This window comes from Schistocerca gregaria, chromosome X (genome assembly GCF_023897955.1).
Source record: "Schistocerca gregaria isolate iqSchGreg1 chromosome X, iqSchGreg1.2, whole genome shotgun sequence".
NCBI lineage: Eukaryota > Metazoa > Arthropoda > Insecta > Orthoptera > Acrididae > Schistocerca > Schistocerca gregaria.
In genome coordinates, this window is record NC_064931.1 from 816,465,450 (window position 1) to 816,478,000 (window position 12,551).

A 12,551-nucleotide genomic window follows, 5' to 3' on the forward strand; every position below is an offset into this window, starting at 1 on the left:
GTGTAGGAAAAGGGAGAGAAGGAAACATAGTAGGTGAATATGGATTGGGGCTAAGAAATGAAAGAGGAAGCCGCCTAGTAGAATTTTGCACAGAGCACAACTTAATCATAGCTAACACTTGGTTTAAGAATCATGAAAGAAGGTTGTATACGTGGAAGAACCCTGGAGATACTAAAAGGTATCAGATAGATTATATAATGGTAAGACAGAGATTTAGGAACCAGGTTTTAAGTTGTAAGACATTTCCAGGGGCAGATGTGGACTCTGACCACAATCTATTGCTTATGACCTGTAGATTAAAACTGAAGAAACTGCAAAAATGTGGGAAATTAAGGAGATGGGACCTGGATAAACTGAAAGAACCAGAGGTTGTACAGAGTTTCAGAGAGAGCATAAGGGAACAATTGACAGGAATAGGGGAAAGAAATACAGTAGAAGAAGAATGGGTAGCTCTGAGGGATGTAGTAGTGAAGGCAGCAGAGGATAAAGTAGGTACAAAGACGAGGGCTGCTAGAAATCCTTGGGTAACTGAAGAAATATTGAATTTAATTGATGAAAGGAGAAAATATAAAAATGCAGTAAATGAAGCAGGCAAAAAGGAATACAAACGTCTCAAAAATGAGATCGACAGGAAGTGCAAAATGGCTAAACAGGGATGGCTAGAGGACAAATGTAAAGATGTAGAAGCTTATCTCACTAGGGGTAAGATAGATACTGCCTACAGGAAAATTAAAGAGACCTTTGGAGAGAAGGGAACCACGTGTATGAATATCAAGAGCTCAGATGGAAACCCAGTTCTAAGCAAAGAAGGGAAGGCAGAAAGGTGGAAGGAGTATATAGAAGGTTTATACAAGGCCGATGTACTTGAGGACAATATTATGGAAATGGAAGAGGATGTAGATGAAGATGAAATGGGAGATACGATAGTGCGTGAAGAGTTTGACAGAGCACTGAAAGACCTGAGTCGAAACAAGGCCCCCGGAGTAGACAACATTCCATTAGAACTACTGACGGCCTTGGGACAACCAGTCCTGACAAAACTCTACCAGCTGGTGAGCAAGATGTATGAGACAGGCGAAATACCCTCAGACTTCAAGAAGAATATAATAATTCCAATCCCAAAGAAAGCAGGTGCTGACAGATGTGAAAATTACCGAACTATCAGTTTAATAAGCCACGGATGCAAAATACTAACGCGAATTCTTTACAGACGAATGGAAAAACTGGTAGATGCAGACCTCGGGGAGGATCAGTTTGGATTCCGTTGAAATGTTGGAACACGTGAGGCAATACTGACCTTACGACTTATCTTAGAGGAAAGATTGAGAAAGGGCAAACCTACGTTTCTAGCATTTGTAGACTTAGAGAAAGCTTTTGACAATGTTGACTGGAACACTCTCATTCAAATTCTGAAAGTGGCAGGGCTCAAATACAGGGAGCGAAAGGCTATTTACAATTTGTACACAAACCAGATGGCAGTTATACGAGTCGAGGGACAGGAAAGGGAAGCAGTGGTTGGGAAGGGAGTGAGACAGGGGCGTAGCCTATCCCCAATGTTATTCAATCTGTATATTGAGCAAGCAGTAAAGGAAACAAAAGAAAAATTTGGAGTAGGTATTAAAATTCATGGAGACGAAGTAAAAACTTTGAGGTTCGCCGATGACATTGTAATTCTGTCAGAGACAGCAAAGGACTTGGAAGAGCAGTTGAACGGAATGGACAGTGTCTTGAAAGGAGGATATAAGATGAACATTAACAAAAGCAAAACGAGGATAATGGAATGTAGTCAAATTAAATCGGGTGATGCTGAGGGAATTAGATTAGGAAATGAGACACTTAAAGTAGTAAAGGAGTTTTGCTATTTAGGAAGTAAAATAACTGATGATGGTCGAAGTAGAGAGGATATAAAATGTAGACTGGCAATGGCAAGGAAAGCGTTTCTGAAGAAGAGAAATTTGTTAACATCGAATATAGATTTATGTATCAGGAAGTCGTTTCTGAAAGTATTTGTTTGGAGTGTAGCCATGTATGGAAGTGAAATATGGACGATAACTAGTTTGGACAAGAAGAGAATAGAAGCTTTCGAAATGTGGTGCTACAGAAGAATGCTGAAGATTAAATGGGTAGATCACGTAACTAATGAGGAGGTATTGAATAGGATTGGGGAGAAGAGAAGTTTGTGGCACAACTTGACTAGAAGAAGGGATCGGTTGGTAGGACATGTTTTGAGGCATCAAGGGATCACAAATTTAGCATTGGAGGGCAGCGTGGAGGGTAAAAATCGTAGAGGGAGACCGAGAGATGAGTACACTAAGCAGATTCAGAAGGATGTAGGTTGCAGTAGGTACTGGGAGATGAAGCAGCTTGCACAGGATAGAGTAGCATGGAGAGCTGCATCAAACCAGTCTCAGGACTGAAGACAACAACAACAGCTCTGTATTAAGTTCAATCTCTTCTCTTGTCACTACCATACAACTTTGCCCTTTGCTTGTATAACGTCCTCTTCGTTGTTCGTTACGCTGGCATTTCTGTCACAAAGTCGAACCCTCGATTATGCAAGCTACCTAACTCCACTGAATAGATTTTGGAAATAGACGTATTTTCCTCTAGTGCCCCCTTCTTTGCCTGGTACAGAGACCTCTGTACTTCCAGCATTGCGTCATCCTGAGCTACATAGTGATACTCGTGCGAAAAGAGCACTGTAGAATCCTTGGTTTTAAGATTTCCTCGGCAATTCTTCTCTTTCTGTTTTCAACAGCGCCAAATCACAGTCCCATCTTCCATCGTTTTCTTCACTGTGTAAGAATAACCTTCATAGTGGCAACTAGGATTACCACGAATTGACGTTGAAACTTCCGTATCACAACTATTGAGATGGTAGTATCTAAGTGGCACGATGTGAAGTCTACGAAAACTAGAACGATACTAACAGGCAGACAGGACTGTGTGGCAGGAGTTCGGCCGAGTCCAAGGGACAGGTAGAGCAAGGTGATTAGGACGGTCCGGCTGCAGGTAGGACGGGACAAAATGGAGACAGGTACGAGGCGGACAGTTCGCAGATTTCTAGTGGGGCTTCCAAGCTTGCAGGGCTGAGAAGTCATAGATTCGGTAAGAAGACAGAGGGACTGGCGGGCGGGGAAGGTATTGGACATAGAGAGGCGGGGAGGAGGGCTGTGGGGAGAGAGGAGGGAGGAGGTGATGCACAGAGTGGGAGGTGGGGGAGAAGGAGGAAATGGACAAAGAATGAGGGAGGGGAGATGGGGAGAGAGAAGGGGGTTGAAGGAGTTTAGGACATGATCCAGCTTCCACACATATTTGGCAACTACCAAGCTTTGCTTGGTTCGCTAGTAATATATGTACACAAACCTTCCTCGTAAATCAACCTATCTATTAGTGAAACCCGTATAAAATCCCTATACATCTACATCTACATCTACATCCGTACTCCGCAAGCCACCTGACGGTGTGTGGCGGAGGGTACCCTGAGTACCTCTATCGGTTCTCCCTTTTATTCCAGTCTCGTATTGTACGTGGAAAGAAGGATTGTCGGTATGCTTCTGTGTGGGCTCTAATCTCTCTGATTTTATCCTCATGGTCTCTTCGCGAGATATACGTAGGAGGGAGCAATATACTGCTTGACTCTTCGGTGAAGGTATGTTCTCGAAACTTCAACAAAAGCCCGTACCGAGCTACTGAGCGTCTCTCCTGCAGAGTCTTCCACTGGAGTTTATCTATCATCTCCGTAACGCTTTCGCAATTACTAAATGATCCTGTAACGAAGCGCGCTGCTCTCCGTTGGATCTTCTCTATCTCTTCTATCAACCCTACCTGGTGCGGATCCCACACTGCTGAGCAGTATTCAAGCATTGGGCGAACAAGCGTACTGTAACCTACTTCCTTTGTTGTCGGATTGCATTTCCTTAGGATTCTTCCAATGAATCTCAGTCTGGCATCTGCTTTACCGACGATCAACTTTATATGATCATTCCATTTTAAATCACTCCTAATACGTACTCCCAGATAATTTATGGAATTAACTGCTTCCAGTTGCTGACCTGCTATTTTGTAGCTAAATGATAAGGGACCTATCTTTCTATGTATTCGCATCACATTACACTTCGCTACATTGAGATTCAATTGCCATTCCGTGCACCATGCGTCAATTCGCTGCAGATCCTCCTGCATTTCAGTACAATTTTCCATTGTTGCAACCTCTCGATACACCACAGCATCATCTGCAAAAAGCCTCAGTGAACTTCCGATGTCATCCACCAGGTCATTTATGTATATTGTGAATAGCAACGGTCCTATGACACTCCCCTGCGGCACACCTGAAATCACTCTTACTTCGGAAGACTTCTCTCCATTGAGAATGACGTGCTGCGTTCTGTTATCTAGGAACTCCTCAATCCAATCACACAATTGATCTGATAGTCCGTATGCTCTTACTTTGTTCATTAAACGACTATGGGGAACTGTGTCAAACGCCTTGCGGAAGTCAAGAAACACGGCATCTACCTGTGAACCCGTGTCTAAGGCCCTCTGAGAATCGTGGACGAATAGCGCGAGCTGGGTTTCACACGATCGTCTTTTTCGAAACCCATGCTGATTCCTACAGAGTAGATTTCTAGTCTCCAGAAAAGACATTATACTCGAACATAAAACGTGTTCCAAAATTCTACAACTGATCGACGTTAGAGATATAGGTCTATAGTTCTGCACATCTGTTCGACGTCCCTTCTTGAGAACGGGGATGACCTGTGCCCTTTTCCAATCCTTTGGAACGCTTCGCTCTTCTAGAGACCTACGGTACACCGCTGCAAGAAGGGGGGCAAGTTCCTTCGCGTACTCTGTGTAAAATCGAACTGGTATCCCATCAGGACCAGCGGCCTTTCCTCTTTTGAGCGATTTTAATTGTTTCTCTATCCCTCTGTCGTCTACTTCGATATCTACCATTTTGTCAACTGTGCGACAATCTAGAGAAGGAAGCACAGCGCAGTCTTCCTCTGTGAAACAGCTTTGGAAGAAGACATTTAGTAATTCGGCCTTTAGTCTGTCATCCTCTGTTTCAGTACCATTTTGGTCACAGAGTGTCTGGACATTTTGTTTTGATCCACCTACCGCTTTGACATAGGACCAAAATTTCTTAGGATTTTCTGCCAAGTCAGTACATAGAACGTTACTTTCGAATTCATTGAAAGGATCTCGCATAGCCCTCCTCACACTACATTTCGCTTCGCGTAATTTTTGTTTGTCTGCAAGGCTTTGGCTATGTTTATGTTTGCTGTGAAGTTCCCTTTGCTTCCGCAGCAGTTTTCTAACTCGGTTGTTGTACCACGGTGGCTCTTTTCCATCTCTTACGATCTTGCTTGGCACATACTCATCTAACACATATTGTACCACGGTTTTGAACTTTGTCCACTGATCCTCAACACTATCTGCACTTGAGACAAAACTTTTGTGTTGAGCCGTCAGGTACTCTGTAATCTGCTTTTTGTCACTTTTGCTAAACAGAAAAATCTTCCTACCTTTTTTAATATTTCTATTTACGGCTGAAATCATCGACGCAGTAACTGCTTTATGATCGCTGATTCCCTGTTCTGCATTAACTGATTCAAATAGTTCGGGTCTGTTTGTCACCAGAAGGTCTAATATATTATCGCCACGAGTCGGTTTTCTGTTTAACTGCTCAAGGTAGTTTTCAGATAAAGCACTTAAAAATATTTCACTGGATTCTTTGTCCCTGCCACCCGTTATGAACGTTTGAGTCTCCCAGTCTATATCCGGCAAATTAAAATCTCCACCCAGAACTATAACATGGTGGGGAAATATTTTCCAAATTATTCTTCAGGTGCTGAGCCACAACAGCTGCTGAGCCCGGGGGCCTATAGAGACATCCAATTACCATGTCTGAGCCTGCTTTAACCGTGACCTTCACCCAAATCATTTCACAATTCGAATCTCCGTCAATTTCCTTCGATACTATTGCACTTCTTATCGCTATAAACACGCCTCCCCCTTCACTGTCCAGCCTATCTCTGCGGTATACATTCCAATCAGAGTTTAGGATTTCATTACTGTTTACGTCTGGTTTCAGCCAACTTTCTGTTCCTAGTACTATATGGGCGTTGTGACCGTTTATTAATGAGAGCAGTTCTGGGACCTTTCTATAGACGCTTCTGCAGTTTACTATTAGCACATTAATATTGTTATTCCTTGTTGCATTTTGCCTACTCCTGCCTTGCCGCGTCTCAGGAGGCGTCTTGTCGGGCCTAGGGAGGGCATTCTCTAACCTAAAAAAAACCCATGTGCACTCCACACGTACTCCGCTACCCTCGTAGCCGCTTCCGGCGTGTAGTGCACGCCTGACCTATTCAGGGGGACCCTACATTTCTCCACCCGATAGCGGAGGTCGAGAAATTTGCACCCCAGCTCTCCGCAGAATCGTCTGAGCCTCTTACTGAGATTATACTTCGCGTACAGACGTAATAAACGTCGCGGGGGACGTTAATTTAAATACATTTTTACATGAACAAAATAGTCTCGAAGTCCGAAGCAGGCCTCCTGAAACAAGTCATTAGCCAATAAAAATAATATCATTGGGTATTGAAAATAATACATAAAGGATGCATGTTATACACATCAACAAAAGTGTTGCGTCACTCAGATATGTCGTGCAGGTGTGCTGCTATTGTGACCGCTCCTGTACCAATCGGAAGGTGACCTCTGAAGTTTTTGTAAACATGCTTACGGTATCCATTAGCGCTACCTACGGGTTGAATGCCGCACTATAATGGACTGCAGTACTTCAGTTGAAAGTAAAGCATCAGTAGGGATGAATTAGAGACGTCTGTGGAACAATAGAGTGAACATCAATCACGTCACGAAGGACAGGTGCGACCAATGATTGGGTCTGCGTCATCACGTTACGCAGAGAAGACTTGTCAACCACGAATTTGCTCGATGTGTGCACCGTAGTCGAAGTAATGTAGTGCGAACACGGAATCGGTTCCAGTTTACAGGTAGAGTTGAGGACTTACACCGCATCGGCCGCCCACGTTCGACTGGAGTACATGATGATCGATATGTACGACTTTCGAGTCAAAGGAACGGTTGGATGAGTACTCCAGAACTGAATTCGGCGTTAGAAGAGGCTACAGGACGTCATGTATCACATCAAACCATTAGGAGACGAGTGAATGACGTGAATCACTATTCCCGACGACCATGGCGAGCACGGCGTCTTACATCACACCACGGACTTCATTACAAATGAGCAAGAAATAATGCCGAATGCACGCCGATTGGACAGGTGTTGTTTACGGACGAAACTCATCTGTTCGTATACTGATAATCGCATACAATATGTTTAGAGAGACAACCCGCAAACATCGAACACCTCCAAGATTGTAACTCACATGCACAACTAGATGGTGGTAGAGCGTTGTTCTGCAGTTCATTACATGGGGCCACAGTACACCTCTCGTGATTGTTGAGTGCAATATCGCTGCTCTAGAGTACATAAACTGGATTCTGCATCCAACAGAGGGACAGCATCGCCAACACAATACTGTTCGTTGTTTTGATTTGGTGATAGGGACACATTGTGAGTGAATACTCTTATACGCTTGCCTAAGAGGCAATTTTTACTTTCTGTACCATGACTTTCGAAATAAAGTGTTGATGCAAACTTATTTTGATATGTGTATATAAACACATATGGATAGCAGCACAACATACTCTGATTCCACGAATCCTTTAAAGAGGTTAAATGTCGAGCAGTCAGGGGATACTGTGACAGATAAATGAACATGATAAACTATTGGTGTAATGTGTAGTCTGCCCGCCCGGTTAGCCGTGCGGTCTAACGCAAGGCTTTCTGGATTGGGAAGGAGCGCCTGGTCCCCAGCACGAATCCGCCCGGCGGACTTGTGTGGAGGTCTATTTGGAGATAAAACTTTGACTGGTTTTATGTAGCTGGGCATGCTGCAGCAATGGTTTATACACAAACTACAGCAAGATGGCGCAGATTTCACTTTGCAACAAGATAATGTCCCTTACTTTCTCTCTTTCAGGCGTTCGTGGTTACCTAAATGCCGAAATGCGTCAGTGTGAAATTAGACATGCGTCTCATCACCATTCACCTCTTTTTCAATGGCTCCCAGGGACACCTGACTTAACTATATGTGGTTTGAAACTTCCTGGCAGATTAAAACTGTGTGCCGGACCGAGACTCGAACTCGGGACCTTTACCTTTCGCGGGCAAGTGCTCTACCAACTGAGCTACCCAAGCACGACTCACGTCCCGTCCTCACAGCTTCACTTCTGCCAGTACCTCGTCTCCTACCTTCCAAACTTTTCAGAAGCTGTCCTGCGAACCTTGCAGAACTAGCACTCCTGAAAGAAAGGATATTGCGGAGACATGGCTTACCCACAGCCTGGGGGATGTTTCCAGAATAAGATTTCCACTCTGCAGCGGAGTGTGCGCTGATATGAAACTTCCTGGCAGACTAAAACTGCGTGCCGGAACGAGACTCGAACTCGGGACCTTTGCCCTTCGCGGGCAAGTGCTCTTCCAACTGAGCTGCCCAAGCACGACTCACGCGCCGTCCTCACAGGTTTACTTCTGCCAGTACCTCGTCTCCTACCTTCGAAACTTTACAGAAGCTCTCCTGCGAACCTTGCAGAACTAGCACTCCTGAAAGACAGGATATTGCGGAGAAATGGCTTAGCCACAGCCTGGGGGATGTTTCCAGAATGAGATTTTCACTCTGCAGTGGAGTGTGCGCTGATATGAAACTTCCTGGAAGATTGAAGGTCCCGAGTTCGAGTCTCGGTCCAGCACACAGTTTTAATCTGCCAGGAAGTTTCATATCAGCGCACACTCCACTACAGAGTGAAAAATCTCTTTCCATATGTGGCTTGTTCTAATTGGATTATGCCAGAGACTGTGTGTTCATGGCCCCATTTAATTTGGAATACATGCAAGGAAATCTAATTAATTCGGTCGCTTATATCGACCATGACGGATTGGGATATGTATGAAAAGAGTTAGACTATAGTGCTGGCGTTTGCCAAGTTACAGAGGGTGTCCATTGTGGTGTCACCGCCAGACACCACACTTGCTAGGTAGCCTTTAAATCGGCCGCGGTCCGGTAGTATACGTCGGATCCGCGTGTCGCCAGTATCAGTGATTGCAGACCGAGCCCCGCCACACGGCAGGTTTAGAGAGACTTCCTAGCACTCGCCCCTGTTTTACAGCCGACTTTGCTAGCAATGGTTCACTGACTTCTACGCTCTCATTTGCCGAGACGATAGTTAGCATAGCCTTCAGCTACGTTATTTGCTACGACCTAGCGAGGCGCCAGTATCCGTACTATTGATACTGTGAATCATGTAATGTCTAGAGCGACGTGCATCATTAATGGATTAAAGTTAATTATTCCACCAGCTACGTCCGTTTTTCTCAATTCAAATTCCCTTGTCATGTTCCAGACCTCACGCCAGCCTACGTGAGCTAAAACGCGTGCATTTCGGCCTCCTTTAGTAACACGGTTGGCTCTCCTGCCAACCACAACATCCATGTTGAGCACCTGTGTTATATAAGCTAAAAACTTGGAGCGATGCTCTATCCACTGATATGTCTGTTTCTACTGCACATCTCTTAGTTCTTCCACAGTAGTCTTCTGAAACCCTGGACGTACTTATGAAAGAACCCAAATTTCTAGATAAGTTGCTGTATGTGTTGGAGCGTAAGCCGAAAGAAATTTGTGTAAATTTGTGGCTTTGAGCAGTGTCGTGTCACTCGTTCTGACATATTGTGCTTGGACTTTATACTGACCAACAACGAATATCCCAAATTCATTTCGATCAGAAGTGTAACTGTTGGTTCACCTTCTTCCAGGTCGAAGTAGAAGCGTAATGTCCCTTACGACGCTTTCTTTCAGGCGTTCGTGATTACCTAAATGCCGAAATACGTCAGTGTGAAATTAGACATGCGTCTCATCACCATTCTCCTCTTTTTCAATGGCCCCCACGGACACCTGACTTAACTATTTGTGGTTTGTTCTTATGGAGTTAAGCCAGGGACTGTGTGCTCATGCCCTCATTTAATTTGGAATACATGCAAGGAAATCTAATTAATGCGGTCGCTTATATCGACCATGACGGATTGGGATGTGTATGAAAAGAGTTCGACAATACTGCTGGCGTTTGCCAAGTTACAGAGGGTGTGCATGTTGAGCACCTGTGTAATATAAGCTAAAAACTTGGAGCGATGCTCTATCCACTGATATGTATGTTTCTACTGCACATCTGTTAGTTCTTCCACAGTAGTCTTCTGAAACCCTGGACGTACTTACAAATGACCCCAAATTTCTAGATAAGTTGTATGTGTTGGAGCGTAAGCCGTCAGAAATTTGTGACTGAGCAGTGTCGTGTCACTCGTTCTAACATATTGTGCTTGGGCTTTATACTGACCAACAACGAATATCGTAGACCAGAAGTGTAACTGCTGGCTCACCTCCTTCCAGGTCGACGTAGAAGCGCTTCCGCAGGCAGTCGAGCGAGTGCCTGGTGACTCTGATGAGCACGTCGACCGCCTTGCGGCTGTAGTAGCGGCGCATCTCGGCGACGGCGTTGCGCACCAGCTCCTGCATCACCTTGGACAGCCCGCCGTTGCCCGTGGCGAGCAGCGTGTGCGGGCTGTCGAAGCACTCCCACACCAGACTCCAGTCCTGCTGCTGCTGGTTCGAGCTCCCCGACACCACGCTGCCGTTCCCGCCCGCGCCGCCCGCCGCTTCCTGCTCTTCTGCAACCACCAAGGCCGCCGATTCACTACATATTTGCATAAAGGATTGGGTTTCAATAAAAGAGTACTCTGCTTTTTTCCTCCACTGATAATACACTGTATCTCATCGAATGTATCTGGACAGCCCGATGTACTGAGGAATTCATCTACATCTACATCTTCCAACAACCCTACCACAACAAAGGTCAAAATTTAATAACGATTGTGGTGTTGCTCACGCTGCTAAATACTGCAACAACAAAGTTATTGTGTGGCAGATGTCATTAGAGCACAGTTAATAAAGTCATTTCATGTAATAATGAATAAACTAGGCACTCATCTTTTCGTGTTTCCCACGCTGGTCTCGTTGTAAAATCGTGGTTCAATCGTCGAAAATCGTGGTAGTGATGATTCCAAGCTCGGATGCAAAGAGGCCTAGGTTTCATTCTGCTACATTCAAAAGTTTTGTAGATGCGCTTCACAAACCATTCTTGAAGATTGCACTTTTGCAGGACAATGGTCATGTAAAAAAGTAATCAGCACTCCGAATTTAAGTTACACTTCTTTTTTATTACTTTTGCTGCAATATCACGTAACACACAAAACATCACTTCACAATACAAAACATACTTGGAAACACCTTCCTCACTCTTAAAGTTCACATTTTATAAGCTGACGACAATATGCGTCTTTCCAACATGACGTCCAAGACTTGACTTTTTCAAGGTCGACTATCTAACAACTAACTAATAATCGCTTACGCGCCCAAAAATCAGAGTTACAAGTGCGTAAAAGATCATAGTGATAAAAGAAAGAATACCCATAAGAATAATATCATTGCAATATAAACATATCGATGTATCAAAAATGAAATCAAATCTGAATGTTGTCTCAGAAATATGTTAAGTAGTTAACAGAAACATAGTAGAATATCGCTGGTATCGAGAGGTTGAGTTGAGGTGCCGTAATGGTTACGTAATTCAAGTACCATTACAATCTACATACATATGGTGCGTGGCGGAGGGTACCTCGTACCACAAGTAGCATCTTCTCTTCCTGTTCCACTCCCAAACAGAACGAGGGAAAAATGACTGCCTATATGCCTCTGTACGAGCCCTAATCTCTCTTATCTTATCGTTGTGGTCTTTCCGCGAAATGTAAGTTGGCGGCAGTAGAATTGTACTGCAGTCAGCCTCAAATGCTGGTTCTCTAAATTTCCTCAGTAGCGATTCACGAAAAGAACGCCTCCTTTCCTCTAGAGACTCCCACCCGAGTTCCTGAAGCATTTCCGTGCCACTCGCGTGATGATGAAACCTACCAGTAACAAATCTAGCAGCCCGCCTCTGAATTGCTTCTATGTCCTCCATCAATCCTCCCTGATAGGGATCCCAAACGCTCGATCAGTACTCAAGAATAGGTCGTACTAGCGTTTTATAAGCGGTCTCCTTTACAGATGAACCACATCTTCCCAAAATTCTACCAATGAACCGAAGACGACTATCCGCCTTCCCTACAACCGTCATTACATGATTGTCCCACTTCATATCGCTCTGCAATGTTACGCCCAAATATTTAATCGACGTGACTGTGTCAAGCGCTAATGGAATATTCAAAAATTACGGGATTCTTTTTCATATTCATCTGCATTAATTTACATTAATCTATATTTAGAGTTAGCTGCCATTCTTTACACCAATCACAAATCCTGTCCAAGTCTTCTTGTATCATCCTACAGTCACTCAACGACGACACCTTCCCGTAC

The 12,551-nt window shown here is 44.3% G+C and overlaps 1 protein-coding gene across 1 annotated transcript in view; it reads right to left on the reverse strand.

Annotated features, from left to right (window-relative positions):
* Window positions 1-12,551, reverse strand: part of LOC126298335 (dynein axonemal heavy chain 5) — a gene marked incomplete at its 5' end in the record, with an annotated part of 791,472 nt that overhangs the window by 551,282 nt on the left and 227,639 nt on the right. Inside the window, one exon of the mRNA XM_049989632.1 lies at window positions 10,523-10,810. Coding sequence (XP_049845589.1) covers window positions 10,523-10,810 — 288 coding nt within the window. The remainder of the gene's footprint in view (window positions 1-10,522; window positions 10,811-12,551) is intronic.